General features: G+C 42.6%; 2 protein-coding genes across 6 annotated transcripts in view; one reads left to right on the forward strand and one right to left on the reverse strand.

Annotated features, from left to right (window-relative positions):
• The first annotated feature begins 3,144 nt into the window (after nt 1–3,144).
• Nucleotides 3,145–26,345, forward strand: Paqr3 (progestin and adipoQ receptor family member 3). 4 transcript variants are annotated; one of them, XR_008718695.1, is made up of 8 exons: nt 3,145–3,483; nt 6,324–6,486; nt 10,371–10,526; nt 12,909–13,106; nt 14,773–14,863; nt 18,332–18,480; nt 20,957–21,138; nt 26,279–26,345. XR_008718695.1 is itself a non-coding variant. In XM_055594626.1 (7 exons), exons 1-6 carry the CDS (start codon nt 3,299–3,301, stop codon nt 18,472–18,474), a joined length of 936 nt encoding a protein of 311 aa, XP_055450601.1. In that variant the 5' UTR covers nt 3,145–3,298; the 3' UTR covers nt 18,475–18,480; nt 20,153–20,920. The 4 variants fall into 4 exon arrangements, 2 of the variants coding, with proteins under 2 accessions (XP_055450601.1, XP_055450603.1); XR_008718694.1 differs by having other exon boundaries at nt 20,957–21,157; nt 26,279–26,341; XM_055594626.1 differs by lacking the exons at nt 20,957–21,138; nt 26,279–26,345 and adding an exon at nt 20,153–20,920.
• Bmp2k (BMP2 inducible kinase) overlaps nt 22,381–27,842 on the reverse strand; it is a 94,014-nt gene continuing 88,552 nt past the window's right edge. For both annotated transcript variants that reach the window (XM_055594625.1, XM_055594624.1), the window contains one exon: nt 22,381–27,694. In XM_055594625.1, the coding sequence (XP_055450600.1) occupies nt 26,304–27,694 (1,391 nt within the window). In that variant the 3' untranslated portion in view covers nt 22,381–26,303. The remainder of the gene's footprint in view (nt 27,695–27,842) is intronic.

Genomic DNA, 27,842 nt, shown 5'->3' on the forward strand with positions numbered 1-27,842 from the left:
ATCTATCTATCTATCTATCTATCTATCTATCTATCTATCTATCTATCTATCTATCTATCTATCTACTTAGTTACTTACTTACTTTGTTTAGAGACAGTTCTCTCATTGGGCTAGAACTCATGAAGAGGGCTACACTGTCTGGCAGGGAAGCCCCAGGGAAATCTGTTTGCCTCCACCATCCCAGCACATCAGCACACCCAATTAAACAAACAAACAAACAAAAACCCTGAGTTGTAGGGATCAAACTCAGGTGCTGTGAGCTGAGCACCCCCGCTTCCCAATCTTGCAGAATCTCATAGTCTTGCCTGTTTTCTGAGAACTTTGGTTCACTCTTATTTGCTGATTTTTTTCCTTGAATTCTGCATGTCACTAACATCTGTTGCACGTTACGCCTGGCCCTTGCCCTGCGATGCCACTTGAGTTCATACATTCATTCTCGTAACACAAAAGTATCACTGTTAAGTTAGTAATCCACACAGGATGCGTAAGTTGAGCAGGACTTCAAACTCAGGTAAGATGGCTTCCAAGCACCAGGATTTAACAATAACCCATAATGCCTTTCACACATGAGTTAACATCACTAACATTCTGATAATAATTAGTAAATGGGAATGGCCATTAAATGCTGTTGGGGCTTCAAACACAACACCCCAAGGTATGGTGCCTTGACATGCGGTACTTCGAGAAGGTACTCTGAAACAAGGTCTGTCCTGCCCTTTTTTCTCTCTCTGCAGTTCCCACTTGGGTCACAGAAATTAAAATGTCTGTTCAACCAGATAGGTAATCCAAATGAGAATTCCTCTCTCTGAACTGGCCATAAAACTACAAGGTCTTTTTTTTTTTTTTTTTTTTTTTTTTTTTTTTTTTTTTTTTTTTTTTTACCTTCCTCCAATTTTCTATGGGAAGTCATAATAAATGAATTTTTTGACCTACATACTTGAGAGTAGGTAGGTCAAAAGGCCCTCATTCCTGAGCATTCCCTTCAAGTCCATGGATCTTGAAGTCAAGAAGAATTAGAGGATTTGCTACCTTTCTGCTTCAGTTTATTCCTCTAAGATCCTGCTCTTGTTTTCCAATGCCATTTCTATGTAATTCTTCATTCCTCATATCAGACTTAACTAAAGGCACACATTTCCACAGCTCACCAAACCCATATTTCTCTGACAGCTGTCACCTACACTTCGTTTAAAATACACTTATGCTTTTGTCTTTTAAATCTTTCTTTCGTTAAATACAGGTTATCAGCAAGGAACTTTGGCAATGGCTGAGAAAACGGTGTCTTTTGTTTTGTTTTTTTTTCTTTTCTTTCACAATATGAAACAATGAGCTAAAAGTATATATTCATATTTTCTCCATAGACTGTCCTAATTGTTACGAGTTACGACTGTCTGAATCACGGCTGTTGCCAGGAACGAAGCTGTAATTTTTCCCTCGCAGTGATGCTGTAGCTGTGCCCCACAGGGCTGTGATATATTCTCTCTCTACTATTCAGTTAAACAGGCTTTCCCATTTTCACTGTGACCCGTGCTCCCACATTTTTCTGTATGCTGCTTCAGTTGCAGGCACTGGAATGTCCGATTACCTGTGGAGTCTGCTATGGCCAATGAACCAATGGGCATCGTGAGTAGAACAGGATGAGCTCCCCGTTTCCTGAGTCAATCATATTCAAATTTAGTTTATATTTTTCCAGTTCATTAGGTTCTTCTGTCTTTCCAAACACTGCTAAGAACTGGCTGTGGTATAGAACTCACTGAATATACAAACCACACTGAAGGGCAGAAGCCGTGCCCGACAGTGGACGGCAACACAAAATGAACTCTGTGGCATTTTAGAGACTTTTTGGTCTCATTGCTTTGTTTTGGCATTTTTTTTAAAAAATCCTACTGGTCTTTTGCTTGAAAATTATGATTTCCGGTTTTGTGTTTTTATGGGCTTTATGTCTGTGTGTGTGTGTAGACATCTGTGTTTCTTGTGCTTTTATTTTGTTTTCTGTTTATTTTGTTTTATTGGTTTTTTTTTTTCTTAGTTGCCTGTTTGTTTTCTATACAAAGAAAGAAAGTATGAAGTTCAAAGGGTGAGGAGGTAGGGAGAAGATGGAGGATGTTATTAGAATACCTTGCATAAAAATGATTTTCAGTTTTAAAAAGTAGCATTATTAGTCTACAAAAGAAATAAATCAGAGTTGGATAATTTCGACTAAAATGAAATGATTGGTGATACCCAGAAGGAGATGTCCATTGATAAACTTCTCCATCAATAAAATATTTATAGTCCTTCAAATATATGTATTTAAATTTTCATGGTCTTACCTCAACCCAAAAATAATTACCAAAGGTGACTCGCACTCAGTAATGACTGACCAAATTTCTTACCTCTTTCAAACGTACTTGAAAAACAAGCCTCAAGTTTAACCTTGCCGTTATAAAACAATGCCTCGGTTTCTATGTCTGTATCAGTGTTTCTGATACGGGTATTTATATGCATTGCTATGAGATAAGTCTTGTTCTAAATACGACTTTACATTTTTAATAAAGATAATATACGATGAAACAATGTACCTAGGGGAAAAAAACAAAAAAAGAACACCCCAAGGGTCCCTTCCGTGTGCCTCTCCCCAATAATACACCATCCGGCAGTAAGTTAGCTCGAGTTATTTTCTATACTGTCTTCTTCATATTCAGAATGTAGTAAATATTAATTCCAATGAAAAACAAGAAAGGCGATCCACTTGGATTCATCCTACTTCTAATTTTCACCTGCAGCTAAGGGACTCTGGGAGGGTCCGGTTTGTCTAGGGACTGGCCGGCTAGGAGGGCGGGACTAGAAGACGGCCAGTTAGGAAGGCGGGGCGAGGGGCGGGGCGGATAGGAAGGCGGGGCTAGGAACGGCCGGCTAGAGGGTTGGAGCTGTGGGGAAGGACGTCTAGGAGGGTGGAGCTAGAAGTTGACTGACTGGCGAAGGCGGAACTAGAGGCAGCTCAGCAGGGTAAAGGGCGGGGCCGTAGGCTGGTCCCTCCGGTTAAGGCAGAAGGAAGGGCGGGCCGGCAGGGCGAGGGGCGGGACGATGGCGGCTTATAGGGGCGGGGCGGGGGCGGAGCCTCCCGGCGCGCTGACGTCAGAGCAGGCTGCGACGCTGGCGGCCGGCTGGAGCCGAGGCGGCGGAGGTGTGTAGCGGAGCCTGGCCTGGGCAGACGCGGGCCACAGCACCTGGCTCGGCGGCGGCGGCGGCTCCGGGGCGGGGGCGCCAGCGGCGAGGCCCCCTCCCCGGGGAGGCGGGGCCGGGCCGGCGCCGGGGAATCATGCATCAGAAGCTGCTGAAGAGTGCCCACTACATCGAGCTGGGCAGCTACCAGTACTGGCCGGTCCTGGTGCCCCGCGGCATCCGCCTCTACACCTACGAACAGATCCCGGTGTCCCTCAAAGACAACCCGTACATCACCGACGGCTACCGGGCCTACCTGCCGTCCAGGCTGTGTATCAAAAGGTACAGTGGCTGCTCCTCGCGGCGCATCTCTCCTCCAAAGCTTTTTGTCTGGTCTCCCCGCCTTTCTCCGCTTTTTTTGTGTGTGCACATCACTCCGTCACCTCTGGGCCCTTGAATCATTCTGCTGCCCTATCTCCCCTCCGCGGGTCCTTAATCCACTAGATAACAATGATAGCAACAGTGGTTGACTTTTCCCGTGGCCCTTTGCTGTTTACAGAGCGCTTTTAAATCCTTTATTCCATTTGGTATTCACTGGGTTGGAATCTCCCCCACTGACAATGGCCGAACCTTATTTGCCTTGTGTCTACCTGAGCTTTATTTCTAGGGCACTACTGTGGGAATTCAGGCATGTTGGCTAGCTGAGTGCCCGTATAATAGCAGACAAGCACACATAGCTGTGCATATGTATGTGGGAAGCCCTGATTCCTTCAATCGTCTCGCAGATACGCATGGAGCCTCAGCTAGGTGGTAGGCACCTTATGAGATCCTGCAGACGGCAGGCATGGCCCTTGTTCCCATGAAGCTACTAAGGTCTAGCCTGAGAGGCAGACAGTAAAGGGATAATTACGCTATTACATAATAGTCACTGTGGAAAATGCTGTGTAGGAAAAACCCTGTAGCAAAGAAAGATAAAAGTGGGTAGCTGGTCTCCAACAGAACACCTTGGGAGCCTCTGTACAAAGTGGATTTCTCTGTTTTGATCCTTAAAATCAGAGTCCCAAAAGCTTCTGTTAAAAAAAAAAAAAAAGAAAAGAAAAAATTTAAAAATGCCTTTAGTTTTCAGAGTAGTCTTCTGTCAGAACGCACTGTATGTACTAAAGTCATCGCTCTGGCAGAAGTAAGATTCAGCAGGCCAGGTCACTGGAGTGGTAGACTCTGCTTGCAGAATGTGGGCTGCTGAATTGCTCAAGCAGCAACCACCTGTCTGTTTATTGATCTTTCCAGCATGGTCTTTCCCCATCCTTTTTCTTTTTGTACTGCCTTGAAAGCATTTTTGCAACACTGAGTAGATGACCAAGTAGATGTCACAATGGGAGTTTTAATTGCTGCTTCATTTCCCCAGGGCTTCCGGTACATAATTAAACAGGGAATCAGAGCTAGGCCCTACTGTGGGACAGAGGAGGGCAGGCCAGAAGTGGACTGCTATAAAGATTGTATGCCCACCTAGCAGTAGCCCTCTGCATTCTGATGTCTTGAGTCCAAATCTCAGGGAGCTGAAAGCAGGATATAAAATGTTAGATCTTGAGTTGTTAAGTCAGGCACAAGTTAACAAGCCTGCCTCTTGACAGCTTCAGAAATTTGAGAAAGAGTTGGTTGAAAATAAACAGAATATGTGACTGCCTAGCTTTTCTAACAGTAATAGTTTATCCTTTATTGGGGATATTCTTCCTACAATGTTGATCTTAAGCCTTTGCCCTCTCTTCTTTTAACCTTAAAGCATCTCCGGGACAGATTTTGCATGTGAAGAGAGGTTTTAGATGTCCATTCTGTTCCTGGGAAGGAACATGGACAGAGTGTTTAGTTAATCAAGATGAACTGGGTTTCATACAGTGAAAACTTCTGAAGCAATAGGCAGAATGTAGTGGTGATTGCCAAAACAGTCCTATAATTAGATGCTTCTAGAGCATTCTTTTAGTTCCTCCTCCAGCTACAGATAGGCTTTGTATTTGATGATAAGTAAGGTGAAGTCTGTGTTTCCAGATACAGGATTACTTTATTCGTGATCATCTGAGACTTCACTGTGCTTTGCCCCCATAAAAATAAGGATGTGAAACCCATGGGGACTGGTGCAAACGGCTAGTGTGTGCTATTCAGAACTTCTGATTCAGAGCCTGAGAAGATTGTTCAGTGCTTAAGAGTTTTGGCTGCCCTCCCAGAGGACTTGCCTTTGATTCCAGCACCCACATGGCAGCTCACAACCATCTATAACTCCAGTGCCAGGGGGCTCTGATGCCTTCAGGCTCCTGCAGGTACTGGGCACACATGTAGTACACATACATACAGACTAAACACCCACAGACATGAAATAAGAATAATTAAATCTTACCACTCCCCAAAAACAAAACTGATTCATTGACAGCCAAGGTCTTAGCTTAACAAAAGGTTCAATTTTGTTAGAGACATGCAAGAGTATTTAAATCTTCAGTCATGGTAAAAATAAAGAACCATTTCCCAAAGTTTCGAAAGAGTTGGAAGGAAGCACAGGCATCTAATGCAACTCCTTTTCTTTATAGATGAAGAAGCTGATTCCTGCTCAGGACAATTAAGTCTCCACCAGCTTGTGCTGCCAAGGCATTTTAAAAGGACAAATAGTACACAAAGTAATCTCCTATTGTTCCTAAAAGGAGTAAACTCATGCCACCTGAAACTGAAACTGGTTTCAGAACTTGTATAGCAGAATTGCTCTGTCATGCCTGCCTGTCCTCAGAACCTTTCCAGCAGGTTAATTTGTCTGTATTTTGCTTCTAGATGCAGTGAACTTTGTATGTACATTTTAACAAGTGTTAAAAAGTATTTTTCATGTGTGCCTCAGCTTGCGCTGAGCAGTGTGTCAGGAAACTGCTGCAAGACAGTTTTCTAGCTGATACCCAGTGTTCGCACACTTCATTTCTGTAGAAAGTGAGGGATCCGAGCAAGGGCTCCGCTTTAACAAGTGATGCAATAGGAGGAAAGAAGTGGCTGAACACCAAAAGCTGCGTCACCCAGGATTAGTGCAAATTGGAGGAAATATCAAATCATACACCCAACCTTAGAACGGCAGACAGGACTGAAGTTATTAAGCAGCACCCACAGCCCTAACCTTGGAGTGCATCTGAACTGCTTGTGTGTTTACTTTGTAGTTTGTTTATTTTATCCAATGAGACGGTGAACATCTGGAGTCATCTGCTGGGTTTCTTTCTCTTCTTCACCCTGGGAATATACGACATGACATCCGTGCTGCCCTCAGCCAGTGCATCCAGAGAAGATTTTGTAATTTGCTCCATTTGTCTTTTCTGCTTCCAGGTGAGTCATTTCCCAAACAGCATTTGGGGTGAGGAGAACTTTTGTCTGGTGTGCTTGGCGGGTGATCTCACTTCAGACCCACCACTTTGGAGAACTCTCCAGAGGGTTCATGGGACAGCTTATTTGCGTTCATAGCATAAGCACCATAAAAGCTGTTGCTCTTATGTATTTGGAAGTTGTTCTTACAGCATATTTGAAATCCACTATGTTTCAAAGATGGTGGGAACTGTGTTCATGCTCTTGCTCTCTCTTGCCCCGCCCCCATTTGAGGCAGAGCCTCATTGTGCAGCCTGGCATTGAACTTGAACTTTCTCAGCCTCCCTCCTCACGACATGCCAAGATTATAGGCATGTACCACCATGCCTTGCTTTTTTATCTTATAGACATCTTGGCTGTAAGATTAACACTAGGCTATGAGTCTGATTGTACTCTTATTATCTGACTAAAGTGTCTACTTAAAACCTGTTTGGGAAAAAAAAAACAAACCTGTTTGAAAGACTACTTCTTTTTCCTATTTAAAGTCTCTCACTCTCACAGTTGTCCTAGCTGTGAGTTTTTGTATTTGTTTCCATCTACTGCAGGAGAAAGCTTCTCTGATGATGGCCGAGCACGACACTGATCTATGACTATAGTAGACTGTCATTTGGAGTCATTGAATTGCTACATTCTTTTAACAGAACAGTGGTGTTTGGTTTTTACCCCCTAGATTCATGGCCTTTCTGGTCCCAGGTTCTTGCCCTCCCAGGCAGTGTCAGGCATGGGTTCCATCCCATGGAGTGGGACTTAAATACAATCAGATAGTGGTTGTCTATTCCCATAACGTTTGAGCACCATAGCACCAGCATATCATGAAGGCAGGTCACCACTGGAGATTGAAGTGTTCAAACGGATCATTTTAAAGAAGGAAATAAATAGACAATTAGTCCTTTGATATTTTGATAATTAAAAAATATATATACTGAATACCGAATAACATGAAAGTGAAAAGAAAAAGCTAGTGTCACATTTCCTCCTGACAGACACAGGCCAATGCTCTGCACTTGAACCTGTTTTGCCATTTGGAGAGGTGAAACTGTAAATTCACTGCATAGATGTTTTTATTGTATTTCAGAACCTTGTCATCTTGCTCAAAACTTTGGTCCTAAATGACTAAGAAACATATTAAAAACATCTCAGGTTTTCTTTTCAGTAATTTCAACTTTAATAACAGATACTTACTTATTGCCCCTATAAACTTCTAGGCCTTGTGCAGCAGTAATATGGAAGGCTGAATAGAAAAAGCATGCAATAAGATCCAGTCATGTTTATATGAGGGCAGAAAATTAAATCAGGACATTTAAACAGAAAAATCTGAGTAAAAGAACAGACAACTTAGTGCTTTCTGGACATAGAGGTTTTCCTCTTTCCATTTGAATCCTGGGGTAATAGAGGAGGAAGAAGGAAAGCAGGGCCCAGACCGTGGCATACTTTGCTATCCTGCCAATGTGCTGTTCGTAGAATGTACAGTGTAATTACCTTCCCACTTTGATAGTGAAACACGCCATACATTGCTTTCTACAGGATCTGAAACACTCAAATTTGCCAGAATTTGTGATCTTGCAAGGAACTCTTAACAAGGGCACACAGCTCTTCAAACAGAACATACAAGCTACAGGTTTACCTTTTAAGACGTGGGATGCTTTATTGGCATAATTTTCTTTTCCTTTTGATAATGATAGTTTTTCTCCCTCATAGCCCCTTTTCCCAATGAGGTAAAGGTCATGTCGAAATGCAAGCAGATAAAAGTTTATGAAGGAAAGGAAAAGTCAGTTGCAATCCCACCCCCATGGGTAGCCACATCTGACAAGGCGGTTCTTATAGACAGTGTACACACACGGCTGCCTCATGGCTCCCTCTCTGCCTGTCCATTGGCTGCATCCAAGCCGAGATGGTCTCTGCTGCCCACTTGGCCACTGCGTCTTCCATTATTCTCTGTGACGGTAAGGTCCTTCTCTCAGTGAGAAGTTGCACCAGGATGCTCTCCAAGTTTATGGCATGTCAGCACAGGGGTAAGCAGAGAGTACAGCCAGGCTGGCACGTGTAATTGGGCCACCCTGTAAGGGCTTAATACTCAAAAAGCCACAGGCCAATAAGGATTTGTGACAGCAGATGAACAAGAATCTGTGGTTAAGTGTGGTATTACTAAACCCGGACACTGAGTCTCTGCAGGCTAGTCAGGCTGGTTTAATGAACAACCATTTGTCTACTTTTCTCTTGGCAACTAGCTGCTCGGAATACATCTGTCAGCCAGGCCGACTTCATCATACTTAGTGTCCCATTCTCTCCTCTCCCCTTGTCATTGACTTGATGAGCTCAGCATTGCTCCCCAGGACTTGGTTTGGATCCTCTCAGCTTGTCTGGTCTACACCTCTGTAAAGGTGTTCTTCACAGTGTCAGAAGTTTTGTACCTGGGCTACAGTGCCAGAGTTCAAGCACCTTGTGTCATCGCTTTAATTATGGCATGGATAAATCTGCATTCAATTCTTTAGCAGTTTCGTATTTTTAATTATATGACTTGTCCTTATGGACCCCCTTTGCCCCCCCAAAAAATTGACAAACATCTTTTATTCCCTGACGAATGCTTGCTGAACACTGAGGTACTGTTCAAGTGTCAGTCCCTTTCTGATGCTTTTCCCCCTGCCAGGTTCCTCTGCAGATAAATCACATGCACCCACACAGCCAATGCTTGCTTTCCTTTGTTTTCTATGGTCTACGCTGGCTTCCCCTGTGGAGCTTGTTAGAGCAGTGTTTCTCAAAACAAACAAACAAACAGAAAAACGTGGAGTACAAGTTTCATCCTTATATCCCCTTCCATTACATGACACGCAGCAGATAGTTGATGGTCAGAGACACTTCTGTTCTGCTTTCCAATTCGTCAACGCAACTGTCTTCATCATTAGCTTTGCTGTCCATTTGGGAAACATACACATTTTATTTTCTTGGCTATACTAAAGCCATATTTCCTTAAAACTTGGAAGTAAACTGTAGTCTTTAAGTTAAAAAAAAAAAATGATAGCCAAGCATGGTGGCACATACCTTTAAAAGGCAAATGATTTCTATGATCTGAAGAAAAACCAGATTATTGGCACACACCTTTCAACCCAGCACCTGGGACACAGAGGCAGAGAGATCTCTGAGTCCAAACCCAGACTGGGTTATGCAGTGAGTCCCAGACCAATCAGGGCTGTATCTTGGGATCTTGTCTCACAACGATGACAAGAAAGTGTGTTGTAGACCAGAATTACAATAAGTCAGTTTGGTTAATTTAAAGTATTCATGACGTGTTTGTAAACTTGTGGAACACAGGTCTTTGGAACACATTTATTGTGTTTGTAAATGTGTGTCACAGGTCTTTGGAACACATGTTATAGGGGCATGTATCATGTCACCTCTAAGGCACAGATTGAGTGACAGGGGTGTGTATAGTTTTGCAGTTCTATAGCCTTTGATCCCTTTTAAGGGATGGGTGTTAGCTTAATGACCAGTATGAAAGTAAACTCATTCTTGAATGAGAGTAAACTTAGGAGGTATTATGAAAATATTTGAATGTTAAAATATTTGCATTGTACTATTTTTCACAAATTTTTTTGCTCTTTACTTACACTTTTATATTTTAAAATAATTTGTAAGTTTTTGGTGATTGTGGTCCCCCCATTCTCCTGATGAACTCATGAAGCTTCTAGCAGTGACAGTCTGGCCTATGACAGAGATGCACAGCTAGATTTCAAAGTGAAGCATCCCTGACTTGAGAGCCTGGCGTCTGAGCCATCCCTCTGAGCAACAGTCATGTGCTCTGACTCCTGTCTGTCTCACTTTGTTCTTAAAGTCTGTTCTTTGTTTTGTAGGTCTGCATGCTTTGCTCAGTGGGTTATCATCTTTTTTCCTGTCATCGGTCAGAAAAAACTTGCCGAAGATGGATGGCCTTGGATTATGCAGGCATTTCTATTGGAATACTGGGCTGCTATGTCTCGGGAGTATTTTATGCATTTTATTGTAATAATGTAAGCACTTAGAAGTTTCACACGCTATCTTTTATACAGGATTTGGGGGTTCTTGCAGTGGTGGAAATCTGTGAATACACAGTTTGCTTACAAATCAACAGAAGAGTCTTATGTGGGCACAAACTTGATTTTCAAAAGATTCCTGTGAGCTCTAATATCTATTATGGGCCTGTAGTTATTTTGTTAATTTTCTGGGGTGTGGCGTTACAACACACAGAATGCAGCAGCATGTGTCTGTAATCTTGTAGCTCAGGATGGGAGGCCCAGTATCTCAATTTCCAGGCCAGGCCGAGATAGACAGTAAAACCTTATCTCAAAAAAAAAAAAAAATTAAAATTAAAAAAGGAGTTCCACCAACCTTGCCCTCCTGTTATACTTTGATTTTTATTTTCTTTTTCTCATCGTACCTCTTTTTCAGAGCCCAAACTATGCTTCTCTCCCAGGAGCCGCCTAACTGCTCGGATTTCCTGGAGGACAGAGTGTGTCCTGCCCACGCCTCCCTCCCTGGGTCGTGGGTCGGCTCAGATGCAGCTCTGCCCTGGTCTAGGGGGAGCCTGACTGCAGCACAGGGGTCAGTTAGGGTTCTTAAGCAGGTTCTTAAGCACTGGTTTCTGCACAGTGAGAGAGAAAATGATTAGGCTGTCCAGTTTATAAAACTAGTTTGTGCAAGTCTTCCAGAGGACCTGGCTCTGATTTCCACCACCCCCATGTCAGCTCATGGCACTCTGTAACACTAGTTCAAGGGAACCTACATCCTTGTCTGGCACATGGGGCACATACATGCTGGCAAAACATGCGTTCACATAATTTGTTTGTTTGTTTTAATTACCAAAGAAAAAAAGTCTTAGGCTTGAGTATGTTAAGACCATTATTAACTATCTGTTTTTCAGACCCAGTTACATTATAACATAGTATGTAATTAAATATATATGTAATTAATGTGCAAATTGATTGGATTTTACTAGTAAACTGCTCACATATGTCAGAAGTCGACAGCGCTCATTCTGCATGAGCCTCTGCATCCTTAAAGGAAAGTGAAGGAAGCGTCACACTTAAACTGCTGTTTCATTCTGTGTTTCTGTTTCTGTTTATCTCTTTCTGAGCATCAAAGTGGGGAATTGATTTTATAAAAGTAAACATTAAATAAAGATGAATCTAGAAAAAGAGAAGGAAACTATGGACTTAATAGTGCATTATTACATAAAAGAAAAGTTGCTGTCTCCTTCCTGACATCTAATACTTCCAGGCATTTAGTTTTTGTGGTGGCTTCTGCCTTTGGAGGGATACAGGCCACTTGGAGAATGACACTGAAAGCTGGGCTCACAAAAGACAAATGATCTGACAGGTAATTTCTAAAAGTAAGTTGTCCACAGGAGCCTGGAAATCCAGGGAAGAATGCTTACCCTCTGTTAGGCTGACTCTTGAGCCCTAGTCCACTTCACACCATTCATTTAGGATCTAAATACTTTATGATTATACCTATAACTATATATAGTTATATATACATAGTTTATATATATATATATATAGCCTTCCTCAAATAGTCAGCTATTAAGACCTTCTCATCTATCAGATTGCCCTCTAGATCTGATGTGGTGTGTGTCTGTGTGTGTGTGTTTATATAAAAGCATACAAACACACTCACATACACACACGTACACTCACATACACACACGTGCACACACTCACAGAGGCTTCATCCCAGCTGTACCCTCTGTTTGAATAAACTGTCCTGATATCTGTCTGTCTATCCTGCTTCCTCTCACCTCTTCTCTCTACTGGTATCTGAACTCTTGCCTCACTTGCCACATTCTGGGGTTCCAGGCCCAGGCCACCACACCCAGTGTCCAGCCTGGCCTTCAGCAACTCCCGGTGTGTCAACTTGGCAGAGTTTAGTCTTAGTCTCCCCGTCCAGCCTCTAAACCTCCCTGCCCCTCTTTGCTCCTTCTCCCAACACGCTGTGTCTGCATGCCTCACCAGCTTGGCTGTTGTCTTCTGTGTGAAGCATCTTTAGTAAGCCCAGGTAACATTTACTGTTTTTGCTTCGATGGGTCTACAGTATTGTGTTGTGACTTAGTCCCAGCATAATCATCACATTAGCATCGTGTTCACAGTCTGAACTCAGGCACCATAGGCAGCCTTATTCCTTCAACATTTTGCCTGTGCCTAGCTTAGAACAGGAACTCAGAAATGCCTGTGTGGGCCTTGACCAGCTCACTTTCAATTTTGGTTTGTCATCCCAAGAAACATTTCAAAAACTTAACATTTGTCTGGAACACTCTTTAAAAGGTGTGGGGGTCTTGTTTAAACATTAAGGCCAAGTAAGTAGAGCCTGTAATGTTCAATGCAGAAGCCCAGATCACTGCTTTCCTTTCCTTCTAGTATTGGCGTCAAGTGTATTTGATTACCGTACTTGCAATGATCCTCGCAGTGTTCTTCGCGCAAATTCATCCCAGTTACCTCACTCAGCAGTGGCAGAGGCTCCGCCCTATCATATTCTGTTCTGTTTCGGGCTATGGAGTGATTCCTACTCTCCACTGGGTTTGGCTCAATGGAGGAATCAGCGCCCCTATTGTACAGGTGGGTTGGGCATGGTCAGTATTTTTCGGTATGTTTTCGTCCTTCATTTTTATTCCTTGTTTTAAGTGGTATAATCAGGCCACCTGGGTAGCTCGAAATCGTTTGGGATCATGCTTTTAGTTGCATATTGAAACAGAGTTTCTGCAGCTATATAGATAAGCATAATAATAATAAAAATCATTAGTCTCTACTGACTACTGATGACTCACTGTATGGAATAACACCATTCTCTTTCTGTCACACGTGTGTGAGTACACATGTCATCTGTGGGAAGGTCTGCTGAGGTTGCCGTTCCGTCTTCGGGGCTAGTGATAATGCCATAGACAGCAGATCGGAGAAGAGGGAGCAGCTGATTGCTTTTGAGGGTGAGGGATGAGGAAGTGGGGAGGACTTTATGGCTGGACATGTTGAGTTGGAGATATATAAGGAATGTATATAAAGACACAGAGTTTGAATGGAGGCCAGTGTTGGAGGCGGGTATAAATATTTGACAGCAGTATCATATTGTATGTTCAGCCCACCAAGAGGAATACATGGAGAAGTAAAGGAAGGGCTATTGGCTCTGTTGGTTCAGATCTGTGGAGACTGGTGATGTGTAAGGGGAAGAATTCCGAAGGGCTCCAGCCTCCTACCGATCACAGAGGCACATTTCTGTGTTCATAGAAATTCTTATAAAAAGGCCCAACTGGGCACTAGAGAGAAGGTTGAAAATGTCGAATGTAAGTAAGTGTTCCAGGAAGGCTGGTCTCCGTTGTCACAGTGTCCTTTGCCTGGACTTCAGCGGAGATGGTTGTCGCTTTCAGGAGACTTAGTTGACTAGACGTGGAATGGCCTGCCTGTGTGCTTATGTCACTGAGTGAGGAAGACACTTGGTAAAGCAGTGGCAGAGTGAAATGGGTGGCCTGCTAATTCAGAGGGGAGTAGTGCTCTCTTCAGAACACCAGGAGGTAACAAAACTGTGGGCTGTCCTGCTGCATGTGAAGACACTGTGTTTCTGGTAATTGTGGCGCCCAAGAATAATGCCATGAGAAGCTGCTCCCTGTGATCTCATTCTAACTAGAAATGAACAACTTGTAGCCAATAGAGAGTGATTAATTTTAGAGGTGGAAAATTATACTGAGCTTGTAATGATTAAAATAAAAAAAAAGAACAAGAACTTTTGACCTGATAGATTTTAGGAAAGTTTGAATACTCCTATATTCACAAGACTTAAAATAGAAAACTGGCATATAAAGACAGTGGTTCTTAAAAACAAAATTCTAATACAATCACCAGTCATTCTAGTGAGGAAACAAAAGGGAGTCTTGGAAGAAATCTACTAGAAAGCTCTCTTTATTTTTTTAAAGATTTATTTGTTTATTATGTATACAGTGTTCTGTCTGCATGTATGCCTGCAAGCCAGAAGAGTATATCAGACCTCATTATAGATGAGTGTGAGCCACCCTGTGGTTGCTGGGAATTGAACTCAGTACCTTTGGAAGAGCAGATAATGCTCTTAACCTCTGAGCTATCTCTCCAGCCCCCGAAAGCTCTCATTTTTAAAGATGGGAAGAGATGCCGCTCCGAAAGATGAGGTTTCTGAAAGCGTAAAACAGGCGTTTGAACGTGTGTTGTAGAATGGTGAGTAGCACTGGGGACATCTAAGGAAACGCGCTTTGTTTTCCAGGACTTTGCGCCCCGAGTCATTGTGATGTACGTGATTGCTCTTCTTGCTTTCCTGTTCTACATTTCCAAAGTTCCGGAACGCTACTTTCCAGGTAGGTCCTTGTTTGACACGGTTTTATAGCTCTCTTCTGAAAACACATTTGCAGGAACTGCCTTTAAGAATCAGAATTTAGATTGTTTCTCAGATTATGGAGTGACTCTCCCATTTCTAAGCAACATCTATGACTTTGCACTTCAGGGGCATTTCCTACCGCCCTGACCTGGGTTGACACTGGTTCAATTATGAGCTTATGACAGTGCTCACCAGACTCCGAGGATCAGTGACTCCTAGCCCCCGTTCTTCTTAACATGAGGCACTGCCATTAGCTACCATGTTCTTCTGTCCCTGTTTGTTCTTGTAGAATAAATGTCGTTTGCAGAGATACATAAAGCAGGAAATGCGGAAAGCAGAGATGCAAGGGCAGTTAAAAGAGAACGGGTTGAGAGTCACTTTTCTACATGTACATTGGGGTTTTATTTGTGATTTCAAGTTACCTGAAGGAAACCACTCTGGACTAAAAAAAAAAAAAAAAAAACAGTCAAAAGGTTTGTTATAGTATATTGTTACATTTTCATCTCTTCTGTATCTGATTTGTAAATTAAACATTATTTTCGGTAGTCACCTAGGGAAGGTAGTATGTAGAGCTGAATACCATCTCCAGTGTCGGGCATCCACTGAGGGCTCTAGGAAAGTATCCTTAAGGACAGGAGGAGCCTTGAGCTTCACACCAATTCTATGCAGTAGCTCAAGGCAACCAGTCTGGCTTTGCTTGGGTGAAAATTCTGCATAGCCCTCAGCCCCACAGGAGGGTGGGTCTCCCTTCTTCAGTTCAGCACTGGAAGCACTGGTGAAGACCACCTGGAAGACCCTCTCAGTGGTGAACCAGCTTCTGCAAAGCATGCTCTTTTACCCAGCATTCTTGGAGTTAGACTACCTCCGTACTGGCGGCATGTGCTCAGCAAGTTGTGCTTCTGTGTCTGGTCTGAAACAAAGCTGTTACACTGTCTCTCCTGTGGTTCCCATGAGGATTCGTTGAAATTGTTACACAGAACAGCAGGATCCAGGTGGGCAGGAAGCCCTCAGTGAATGACGTCCCTCAACCTCAGTTGTGGGAGTGAAGACTTAGGTTTAAAGAGAGGAAAGCATGCTGAGGTCCAGCGAAGCTTTAGCTTCCCCAAGAGTAACATCCAGAGAACCTAAAACAGTGACTCTGAAATTTGGAAGACTGAATCAAGGAGCAATTTCAACCAAAGCTACAAATCCACCCCTCTTTCCTGGGTTAAAAGTTACTTCCACAGTACTTACTCAGGGGTAAAGGCAGTTTTCCAAGGACAGGACATGTCCACTGCACTGTGGATATGCTGAGTTTTGACTTCCCAACACATGGGGAAATTGACATTTGTTGTGGGAAGGGAGGGGGCCTGTGCTCACAGTTTCCCCTATGAGAAAGAACCACCTCCATGATGGATTAGAAATGCCTTAGGACCAGTCTTCACATGCTCTGGAGAAGGATAGGGTCCAGGGACAAGCCTGGGCACTCCTCTGTACACTTTTTCCTCATCACTGAGCATTCAGTATAAATGGAATGCAGTGAGAGCCTGAGTGTGTAGACATGAGGACATAACCAGGACATGGCCCCATACTGAAAGCCACCCTTTTGGTATACCTTTGTATCACTTTATTAGTAATTCTTTTTAAGGTTCTAGAGCAAGAGGTCTGTGTGGCTCCGTGGCAGAACCTTTACCTAGAATGCACAGGCTCAGTTTATTCCTGAGCACTGCGAAACAAATGATAAATAATTACATGTGCATAGGATTCAATTTCTTTATTGGACACAAGTACAAATATTCTACACTATGTAAGAATGGCCATGTGGCTTTAGCCTTACCATTTTAAATCAGCTGATAAGAACTGTCTCTTCTAATACTTGGAAAAGACCAAACATCACATAGCTTTTCTCCATAGTGAGCTCAACATGAAATATGCCCATGGAGCTCTACGGCAGAGTGCAGGACCATCAGAGCAGTGGACCTGGGCACCGGGAAAGCTGAGGTCTTAGGAAAGGTCATATCTAATGTTTAGTGTGTATCTTCTCCTGTGAATGAGAAACACAGGCAATGTAGACCATAATAGTGGGAAAGAAATTTAAAACTACAACTTTCCAGGTAAAGCAGGCATTTGCAACCTTCCTAACTCTGCGACCCTTTAACACAATTCCTCATGCTCTGGTGACCCCCAACCATACAATTATTTTCATTGCTACTTCATGACTGCAGTTGTGCTACTGATAAGACTCATAATGTAAAGATCCATCTTTTCCAATGGTCTTCGGCGACCCCCGTGAGAGGGTCATTGGATACCCGAAGTGGATGTGGCCCCGGGGTAGAGAACTGCTGGGCTAAAGCACACTCTTTTATCTAGTGTTTGGGAGGCAGATCTGTGAGCTCACACCTACCCCGATGTACACAATCAGGCCTGCTAGGGCTACGTAGAGAGACCAGGTCTTCAAAAACAAATGTATATCACAGTGGATCCATGAATCAGCAGCCTGTCATCAGGAGAACGGAGCGGATCCTGGACCATTTGTTATAAGATAGCAATTTTTATATCTTTTTTTTTTTTAAAAAAACGAATCTTCAGGTTTCATTGGGAGTCAAGAGTTCATGGCACCAGAGGAAGGCTCAGAGCCACCAAGGAAGAATCCTGTTGACTCACACTTTGTTCTGAATAAAACTTCTCACTAAAACAAAGTGAGCTTAGAGGATATTTATACCATGCCACCATAGCACGACTATAGGGAACGGCTGAGCATTGTTCCAGTTCTGGGTTTTGTTGACTGAGAAACATGAGGAAGCGCCTTGTCCTGATGACTAATCAGAGCTTCGCACCTGTGTAGGAGCAGCTGCAGGTTCGCCTCCAGCCAGCAGTCCACCAGCTCTGGCAGAGTCATCCCTAAACCAATCTCTGGGCTGGAACACTGGTGTCTCTTGTCTTTCACACAATACTTTCCCCCCATTCTGCCGAGTGTGTTGAGACATGGAAGACAAAAGATCAAATTCTACCGTGCGTGTGTGCTTGCAGGTGTGCACTCATGGGGGGCTGCATGCCACAGGGCACAACGGCAGGCAGAGGAAAAATCTCAAGGATCAGTTTCCCCTCTGCACTGTCCCTCTTTTTACGTACCCTGCGGATTGGAGGGGAAGTGGGTCCATCAGACTTGATAGCAGGTGCCTTTACCTGCTGAGGTATTTCATTGGCCCCTACAAGTTACCTTAAAAAGAAATAAAGTGGGGGTCTAAAGTCATACTACCCAAACACTCCTGATATCATCTGTAAACAGTTGGTGACAGCATTTCTGAAATTAACTTGCATAGTTAAGGAATAAAACAGGAGTCTATCCTCTTAAGAAAACTCTTTGAATCTGAATTAATCTATAGTCAGTCTGGCCAGCAGTGGAAGTGTATTTTTCTTTTACTACTGAAATCATACCATCAGCCTTTCTCTCAATTTTCTTGTCCAGGACAATTGAACTACCTCGGATCCAGCCACCAGATCTGGCATATCCTCGCAGTGGTGATGCTCTACTGGTGGCATCAGTCCACAGTGTATGTCATGCAGTACAGACACAGCAAGCCTTGCCCTGACTATGTTTCCCACCTGTGAATCCAGGTATGGCCCCTGGTGAATCCAGTCATTAAGCAATACACAGTGGGGGATCTTAGACCCCATTATTTCTGAGGTTCCCAGTTTTCTTCCTTTTTGTTTAAAGGACCATCATGCTTGATAAAAATGGAAAGATACACTTGAATCCGTAGTAAGAATTGTATGACCCTTGCACCTCAGACACGCTTGTGCAGACAGTGAAAATCAGATGTTGAGAGGCAGGGAGAGTCTTGAGTAGCAGCAAACTCTATGTAAGACCAACTTCTTTTTCTTAGGAAGGACTCCTGTCCATTAAACATGGAGGCACCCTGTAGCTGACTGTAATAGGAGACATTCTCATTAAATGATCGAAATTAAGTGCATCTCCGAGGCAAGGGTTCTCCCCTGTGCTGCTCCAGGCTAGCCAGTGCCGCCTTCTGTACAGTCTGTAAGAAACCTTCACCCCAATTATCTCCCTAAGAACATTTCGATTTTTGTTTTTGTTTTTAGTTTCCTAACAACAACAAAAATTAATTCCTCATTTGAGAAAGGTATTGAGAAGAGGAAATAAAGGTGCACTGCTGTTTTTAAAAGCAATATTAGACTGGCAACGAGGGATACGACTGAGCCACACAAAGTCTGACAGCCAGATTATCAACTACCTAATTTTACGCCAGATATTTACTTCCATATTCTAATTGGATTCTTGACCCTGAATTTTGATCCCAGTTTTCCCAAAGAACTCTCATCTCTAACTCTATAGTCCTAAGTCTCATGATGAAAACTATATGGGTGCTACTTTCAAGGCCATGCCATCTGGGTGACCGTGTCTTGACCATTAAGTGAACCTTAAGCCTTAGATTGCAGATGTCTCATCCACTGGAGAGATTATTCACCTCTGCGCCTGCTTATACTTGTACTAACATTTCGTTGACAACATCAAAACATATATAAGTGCCATGTACAGTTCGGAGCTGAAGCGTTAGTCTAGTTTATACTTACTACATCTCCCTGCCCTGTTAGGGAGTGCACCTCTTATCCTTTGGTCTTTCTAAGTGCATATATTAAATCATTCACAGCACTCATGAAAACTTCTGTTTCCACCAAATATAAAGCGTCACCTAAGTTTCTTAATAAGTTGACAAGCTGTTTTAAATACTGGCATATTTTCAGAAAAAAAAAAAATGGAATTAAATAATATATCATAAAAATTTTCTTGGCATTGATGTTTGTTCCCTAAATGTACTTTCTGTACCCAGTATTAGGAAAGTTGATATGCCTCAGCTTATACCTCTGCAGAGATTTCTTTCTAGTGTAGTGGTTTTAAAATTTAAATTTCCCACGCTGGTGTGTTAGCAAGATGTTTTCCCCCAGTAGGCTCTGGAAAGGCCACCATTTCATAACCGTTGTTATGACGGAACACTATTTGACAGTGGCTGTTGTAACTTAAGTCACAAATCCTATTCATATGCTCAATTTTAGATGATCTGCACATAACAAAAGTACCATATATTTTTCAGAAAATGTCCTTTATTGGCCTGTATTGTTCTTGAATACACATTTTGTCATTTTGGACAGAAGAAATAGTAATAATGAAATTCCAATAATTTTAAGCTAAATGTGGAGCCATTTTTAATATGAACTCTTCTCAAAAAAAATACCGAGTCTTTTATTTTTTTTTATTTTTATTTCTTTTCAGACAGGGTTCCACTCTGTAGCACTGGAACTTGCTATGTAGACCAGTCTGGCCTTGTACTCAGAGAGATCTACCTGCCTCTTCCTTCTGAATGCTGGGATTAAAGGTGTGTGCCACACACCCAGCCCTATGTCTTAGTTTAATTCTTGAAATGTCTGGTTTCTTTTTGTACATGAATTCTGTAACAACTGCTGTATGTAAAACAAACATAAAAGAACATACTTTGTTTTCAAGCAACTGTTCTTTGGGGTTAAGGCCTAGGTCTGACTGTAGGCAAAGTTGTTCCCTGAAATGTTCAATATTGTAAAACTGCTGTTCTCATCTTTTATCTTTATAATGTATTTATTATAAAGGAATGACTGTGGATTGCTGTCAACTATAAACACTTCTGTATGTCAGCGTTTATTGACCATCTACTGTGTGCATAACACTACTGATAAAAATTTTAGTTACTCACATTAAAGGATATTTGGCAACTGCATAAAAATCTGAGCTTTGTAATAATGTATATTTTATCAGTTTATTAAATAGGTTGAAAATTTTATTTCCAGCTACAGTAGTTAAAAAGAACTAGTCTTTTACCTGTATACAAACTAAAACACTTTAAAAGTACATTTTTGAACTATTTGTGACTATTTTAAACTATATCATCTTTCTCTATAAAGCCATTTTCAAACAGCAAGACATCACTCATCTCTGTGGCTTATAGGAAGTGCAGTTCAGTAGCTGCATGGCAGAGTGTGCATATGTAAATAAATGGGATTTACTAAATGTGTGCTGCTTGTCATTCTTTGTGATACATTACAGCTTGAAACCATCTTAGAGTCAAAGACTGAGTCAGGGACTCTCTCACAGCGTATGATCCCACAGGACAGCGTATCCATTTGGAAGATTGTGCTTGAAGAGTACCCCCTGGAGCTGCACCCTGCCCTGTACCGCATGCCAAGGGACACGGCCTGCACTTCTGGATTCCTGCCAGTCTCTGAGAGGTCCACATCTACCCCAAAAGTATCATTTCTAACTCCACCATACCAGTGGGAAGCAGCTCGGCTGTTAGGGGAGGAGTAGACGGGTCTTATGCATTGTCACAGTAACTGTTTACAGTGAAAGGTAGTCCTGTGGCTGGTGAGAAAATGGAACTGAAACTTACCCTTTACATTTGTTTTCTGAAAGGAGAGAAATAACAGTAGGGCCCTCTTGAGGAGACTGTGCTTCTATACCCTTGCACGGCTTTTGTGAACAGCCAAGGCCCTCTTCCTGCTCTTCCAGTGTGTCATCAAGCTGCTGCCTGGCATGCACGTAATCTCAGTTGTGCCGGGCCTATGTGCATTCACACACAAGAGTTCTCATTGGCTGGCTCTTTGACAAACAAACACACACACACACACACACACACACACACACACACACACACACCCGCCACCCAAGGCAGGAGCAGCCTTGCCAGGCCACAGAGGAAGACATTGTAGCCAGTCCTGAAGAGACCTGATAAGCTAGGATCAGATGGAAGGAAGGAGGACCTCCCCCATCAGTGGACTTAGGGGCAGGGGGATGAGGGAGGAAGGGTGGGACTGGAGGGAATGAGGAAGGGGGCTATGGCTGGGATACAAAGTAAATAAACTGTAATTAATACAAAAAATAATAAAATTTTAATAAAAAAAAAGTTCTCAAAGGTCAGGCTTCAGTGTGTTAGCTATGCTACATGCGATGCTTGAGCCAACCTTTCTTAGGAAGGAATTATTCAAAATAAATAGCTCACGTATTATTACATGCTCCTCCTTGGAGAGATTACCTATAACCGCATCTGAACAGTGACTGCTTAGCACTGACTGCTCCAAAGCACGTCGACTAATACTAGACAAGATACTCCGGATTGCGGAATATTGCATTCCCATTGACACTGCAACTCAGTCACCAAAGTTAGCTCATCAGTCTAATACATAGGCCATCTCTTCAATACGCCAATGCTTCTTTGGAAGTAAAATAGTTCATCAGATATTTTTAACGCTATCAGTCTTTTAAAAGTGAAAAAAGTTACAAAATAAAAATTACTTGCCAATTCAAAAGGCATGCTAACATCTTATGTTGTGACCTTACAATCACTGTATTGGTAAATTTGTGACAATTGTGCTAGGAAGTGTTCTTGCTGTGGAGAAATTAGGCCAAGTGCATTTTCTTAAATCCTAAACCATGAACTCTTTGAGAACAAAATACATAACTGAGACGGAATCTATGTTGAGAATAAAAGAACTGAATAGAAATTTATAATGAAACTTTTAATGTTACAAAATAAACAAACAAAAACTCCAGAAGCACTGATTATAAAGAATAAGCAATCCATTTGGGATTTATTGCATTTAAAGAAGGCAGATTATTAAAACAGTAGGTGTGATAAATACAGTAAGAAAATAACTTTAACTCTCAAACAAAACAGTGAACAGAATTCAAGACTAAGCAATGTAAAGGCAATAAGGTAATAAAATTAGTGCTTAACCGGGTACAGAGAAAGCAACTGATTTCTATTTAGGTTTCCCAGCTACATTTGAGGACTTAGGTTACTTTAGCAAGTACGTTTTATAACAATTAGAAACATAACTAAAGATATAAATCCGGTTTATTTAAAGATTGGAAGTTATTTGCTTAGTGGTACATAAAAGGCTTCAGAAAATTCAAGTTTAACAAAAACTGGAGTGTAATCAAAGAAAGTGCACTTAAAGCTGTTTGCCAGCAATTAAAAGAGAGCTTCCAGGCTGGAGGTGTAGCTCAGCACTAAAGCGCTTGCCTAGCATGCACAAGCCCGGGTTCAGTTCCCAGCACTGCAAAAGAAAAGTCAAGTGGCTACTACTTCTACTGGATGACTTTTCAGTAACAAAAACAAAACCAAAAAAACCCATAGTAATAAAGTCAGTTTTCCTGAAAGTAGCACTGTGAATTTTATAATTAAAAAAAAAAAAAAAAAAAAAAAAAAACTACACCAGATCCAACCCTCCATATTTTCAGATACTTCTTTCTTTTAGTGGCTTTTGTAAACCTTCACTAGGACTGAATTCTCTCTCAAAAAAAAAATTTTTTTTTCAAAAGATTGCCTGTTTAAATTCACATTAATTCCATAATAGAGAGCTGTGATGTGCATGTCTTTATCTTAGTAGAAAACACTACCGAGCATAAAAGATTTCCAACAGCCATCTGTTACTCTCACGGTAGACACGTCATCTTCTCACAGTAGACTGTCAACTCAACAATTGGACCTAAACTAATGACTAGTTTTGCTAAAAATAATAAAGAGGAAAAACTGGCAAAGTTCACTAGACATCCTACATATATTAAACAAATGTACCCAAACTCCCCGTAACACATGCACCTTCTAGCAATGCCTAAGGGAAGTGCCCAAACCTAGAGAACCCATGGGGAGACTGCCTGGAACACCAGCACAGGAGAGTGGGCTCCACCATAGCACTTCCCACCAGCATGATGAGAACAGTAGTCAGTCCCTGTCAAACAAGAAACAGGCTAGGACTGCAAGGTGCGCACATCTGAGAGCCAAGTGATTGCCTAACCACACCCAAGGAAACACATCCCAGGGGGAGGAGCATCTGTGCTTAATATTCTAGTCAGTTACATTTCACCCAGCTTACAAAGGACCTTTTCTCCAACTACACACTAAGCAACTTGTATGCCTCAGTAGATACATTCTTCAATACCATGAAAGATGATCTTAAAATCTAACATTTACTGAAGTGATGAAAGCAAATGGCCCACTTTTAAGAAAAGATTCAAAGTTAACAAGCAGTATTAAAGCTTCTAGGTAAGAACTTTGGCCTCAGACTCCTGCTATGTTCCTAACGTGACTTCCCTTTGATGTTCAAGTCTAACAGGTTTAGTTAGGACTACTTTGCATACTTAGAAGCACAGGGCACACCCAAATGACATTCTTTAAACCAGAACTGGGCCATCCCATGACAGAGCCAGTCCTTCAGTCAGTGCTGGGTGTGCGGTAAGTGCATGGTAGCCTAATTCTCGTCGGGAATCAGGTACCTAAGGCTCAGCTTGATGGGGTGGAGTGACAGTGGCTGCGGAGACTGACATTTAAGTGGCGTCTCCTGTCTTGAGAAAGTGCCTCTAACACCAACAGGAAGGAGGTGCCCCAATTAAATGATCTGTCCAATGAGCTGGTCTCAAACGAGGAGCGGCACCTGGGTGGGCTGTAGGAGACAGTGTAAACATTTGATGCTGTGGCAGAGCCGTTTCCTAAGAATTTATGGAGCATAAGCCTGTCAGTGAATCACTTCAAATTATTCAGTGCAGTGAAAGGCAAGTGAAACTATGATTTCATAGTCACATCTCAGGAGACCACATCAGTTCATAATCCCTTTAAAAGGAAAGCATTACTGAATCTGTTCTGTAGTTTAAAGGATCTACTGCTGTTTGCATTAGCAAAGTTAATCAACCTGAGAACCAGAAGAAAAGGTGCTAACATAGTCTCCGGCCTTTGGCGCAGGGACAGTAAGTGCAGCCCAGTTCTGGGTGGTGACGTGATGGGGCTGTTCCCTGTCCACTTTTCACCTGAATGAGATCACTGAGAGGAAAGCAATAAAAAATAATAATAATAATAATAATAATAAAAAGACTGTGGCTTAGTTATATATTTTGCTTCTTTCCAAGTTCTGAACTGTGAAAGTAGGCAAATAATTTATCCTATCAGGGCACTAAAATTAAGAGCTTTTAATGAGATTATTTATAAGACACTAATTGGGGGCAAAGATAGTTAAAATATAGCAATCAAGGAAAGTAACGGTAAAAAAGTTTCCATCCCTTTTTGTAAATAGCTGTTAATCTAGAAACTTCTAATGCTTAGCTATAAAGACAGGTGATCCTAACTTAGGACAGACACAGGAGGCACAGATAGTGCATTCACATTAACTGATGCAGAGCTGCTATCATTAAACACAACCTCTACAAAATGTCAAGTTTCTCATTATCACTGGTGATATTTTTTTTTAAAGGCAATTTGGTAGCTTGGTATGATGCAATCAGCTAGCAGAATTAAACCTAGTCCCATGATCTAACTCTTGTAGCCACTGAAGGTCTGGCTGTCAGTGCAGAGGGGCTGACAGCATGTGTCCCTAAGACTCAGTGTCACTGCTGGAGCACTGGAGTCCCACTGGCCCCACCTCTGAAGCTGAGGGAAGGAACTGCTCATCATGACCTGGGGGTGCTGGATGAGGGCAGGTGTGTAACAGAGTACATTAGTAAATGCAACATGATTTTACACTGTAAACATCTGAACATTTTAAACTTTCAGCTGTTTTTTTGAAATTAAATTTCTATATAACGTGTCCTCCCACTTTTTACCAATATGCTTCATTAGGGAATATAGAGATAAAGGTTTTGGCAAAAACCATTCAAAAACAAAGTAATTCGAAAGTACCAAATGCTGTTTTTCTTTTTGACATATTATTCTTTTACATTTTTCAAATGCCAGATATTTCTCTTTATATTTTTGTTCTAGGCTTCTATTAAGCATTCCACGTTTTAAAATTTTAATTTTGATAGATTAAAAACTGCATATATATTATCATATACATGTTTTGATCTATATACCATAGAAGGGCTAAACTGAGTTAGTATATACATTATTTCATATACTTATCATTACAGAGTCCATATTAATGGCACTTGTTTTTAAAAACGCAACAGAGTTTTAGGCACCATAGTCACTCTGGCTCTAAGTTACAGAGAAAAGTATGTAATGAAGAGCACACCTAGACTCTCTCCTAGGTGGAAAAATTCAGTCAGCCTGGCTTCAAATGCTGGATCTGGGGGTACACACGTAGGTAACCTTTTGATATGTGAAGTGATAAGCTTTGTGCCCCTCAGCAGCTACATACAAACTTTCCCAGGAAGCCCCACATTTGCACCTCTGAGCTGTCAGTAGCAAAAGCCCTTGGAGCTTTCGATGTAGGCCCCCTCTTGCTTGAAGAAGGCATCAACTTACTACCCTGTACAGATGCTCGCATTTGGTTTAAAAATCACCTATCCTGATTAGCTGTGAGAATGAATGATATAAACAACTATACAAATAATGTTTTCTTCCAGATTCATAAAACTATTCATCCTTTTTTAAAACAGGAGTTATTGCTGAGTCTGCCTGAAGCTATGGTTTAGAAGGAAATGGAGCAGCACCGAAAGGGTCTAATTCGACCGGCTGGGATTGTTGTGGAGAGATGCTTTGCACCACGAGTTCTGTAAAGGGCACGGCACCAAAGTCATCCGTTCTCAAGGCATCTGCACTGTGGAATGACCCGTGTACTGAATTCTGTCGTGGCCTCCCAGGCAAAATGGTATTGTGATCAACACAGATGTCGCCTAGGCTCTGGTGGGACTGGTGCCACAAGTCCGGAGGGTGGAAAGGCTTGGCGCCGAAGGGGTCCAGCAGACTCTCCTCAGCTTGCAGGACACCGGTCCTGTCTTTGCCATCCGTCAGTGCAACGCTGATGTTCTCCTTGGAGTCTGAAATGGTTAAAAACTCGTTGCTGCTTTGCGAGTCCCTGCGGCCCACCTTTTTGTGTCTGCGGGCCCTCTCGGGGGTGCGGTAGGGAGGCTTCAGAGGCTTCTTAGCGCTGGTGGGTGTGCCGTGATGGCGCTTCCCGTTGCTTTTGGACATGTCTTGCTTTGTGCGTCTCTGGCGAGAGGACAGTTTCTGCAAGCTGCGCTGCTTGACTTTTTGCTGCTGACTCCCTGTTATTTCCTCAAAGGGCACAAGCCCAAAAACATCCTCCTTGCTTTCACTTTTACTCGTCGATGGAGAAAATGGCTGAAAGGGAGTGGAGCCAAATATATCTACACTTCTAGGCCGTGCGGGCAGAGAGCAGGCGTCCGACCCGGCTGCGGGCCAGTCCTGTACGCTCACCTTCCTGTTGAAGGGTGCCTTTGTGAACACATCAAAGTCCTCCTGCTCTGAAAATGTCTGCTGGGACAGGTTCTTGCCATTCCCTCTGTGCTGCAGCTGTGGCGCGCGCACTGCAAAGAAGGGAACAGCCCCGAACACATCAAACTCCTGAGTCAGCGCATCGCCTGGTGAACGGGCGCGGGTGAGGAGCGCTGGGTCTCGGGCTGGGCTCTGCCTACCACCAGGTTTGTCTCTGAGCAGGGAGCTCACGTCTCTGCCCTTGGCCTTAGCCTGCTCATACTCCGAGTCGGAGCTGTGCTTGTCCTCCTCGTCCTCTTCTTCGGAGTCCATGAGCAGAGGCCTGTGACCCAGGTTCTCTGGCTCAGTGTCATCATCATTAAAGTCCCCATGTTCTCCCTGAACGTCGTCATCCTCTTGTTCTTCTTCACTGCTCTTGGGAGAAGGCGGGTCTGATTCAAAATCGCTTTCCGAATCATCACGTACCTTCTGCGCTTGACCCCTAACTACTGGAGTCTCGGAGGTTTGCTTTCCCGCTCGCTGATCTTTACATACCGGACTGGCACTTCCATTTTTAGTAGGGTTTGCAGTGATATTTTTTTTATTTGGAGAATGTTCAGTTTTCTTTTCAGGAGAACCTAGAAATTCAAGGAAAAGTTATTACAGTATTCTAATATTTCAGTATCTAATTCTACTGAATGCATAACATTTCATATTCTTAAACTAGGCCCCTTCCAGGGTAGAGTGGTTACTTCTCTGACCTTGTCCTCAACAGGGGATCAGGTC

The sequence above is a fragment of the Psammomys obesus genome, unplaced genomic scaffold, assembly GCF_907164565.1.
Source record: "Psammomys obesus unplaced genomic scaffold, mPsaObe1.curated_primary_1811, whole genome shotgun sequence".
In the NCBI taxonomy this organism is placed as follows: domain Eukaryota; kingdom Metazoa; phylum Chordata; class Mammalia; order Rodentia; family Muridae; genus Psammomys; species Psammomys obesus.

Coding starts and splice junctions, on each gene's coding strand:
- Paqr3 (XM_055594626.1), top strand. CDS start 3,299: ATGCATCAGAAGCTGCTGAAGAGTGCCCACTACATCGAGCTGGGCAGC. Junction 3,484..6,323: donor TCCAGGCTGTGTATCAAAAG/GTACAGTGGCTG, acceptor TTTACTTTGTAG/TTTGTTTATTTTATCCAATG. Junction 13,107..14,772: donor TCAGCGCCCCTATTGTACAG/GTGGGTTGGGCA, acceptor TTTGTTTTCCAG/GACTTTGCGCCCCGAGTCAT.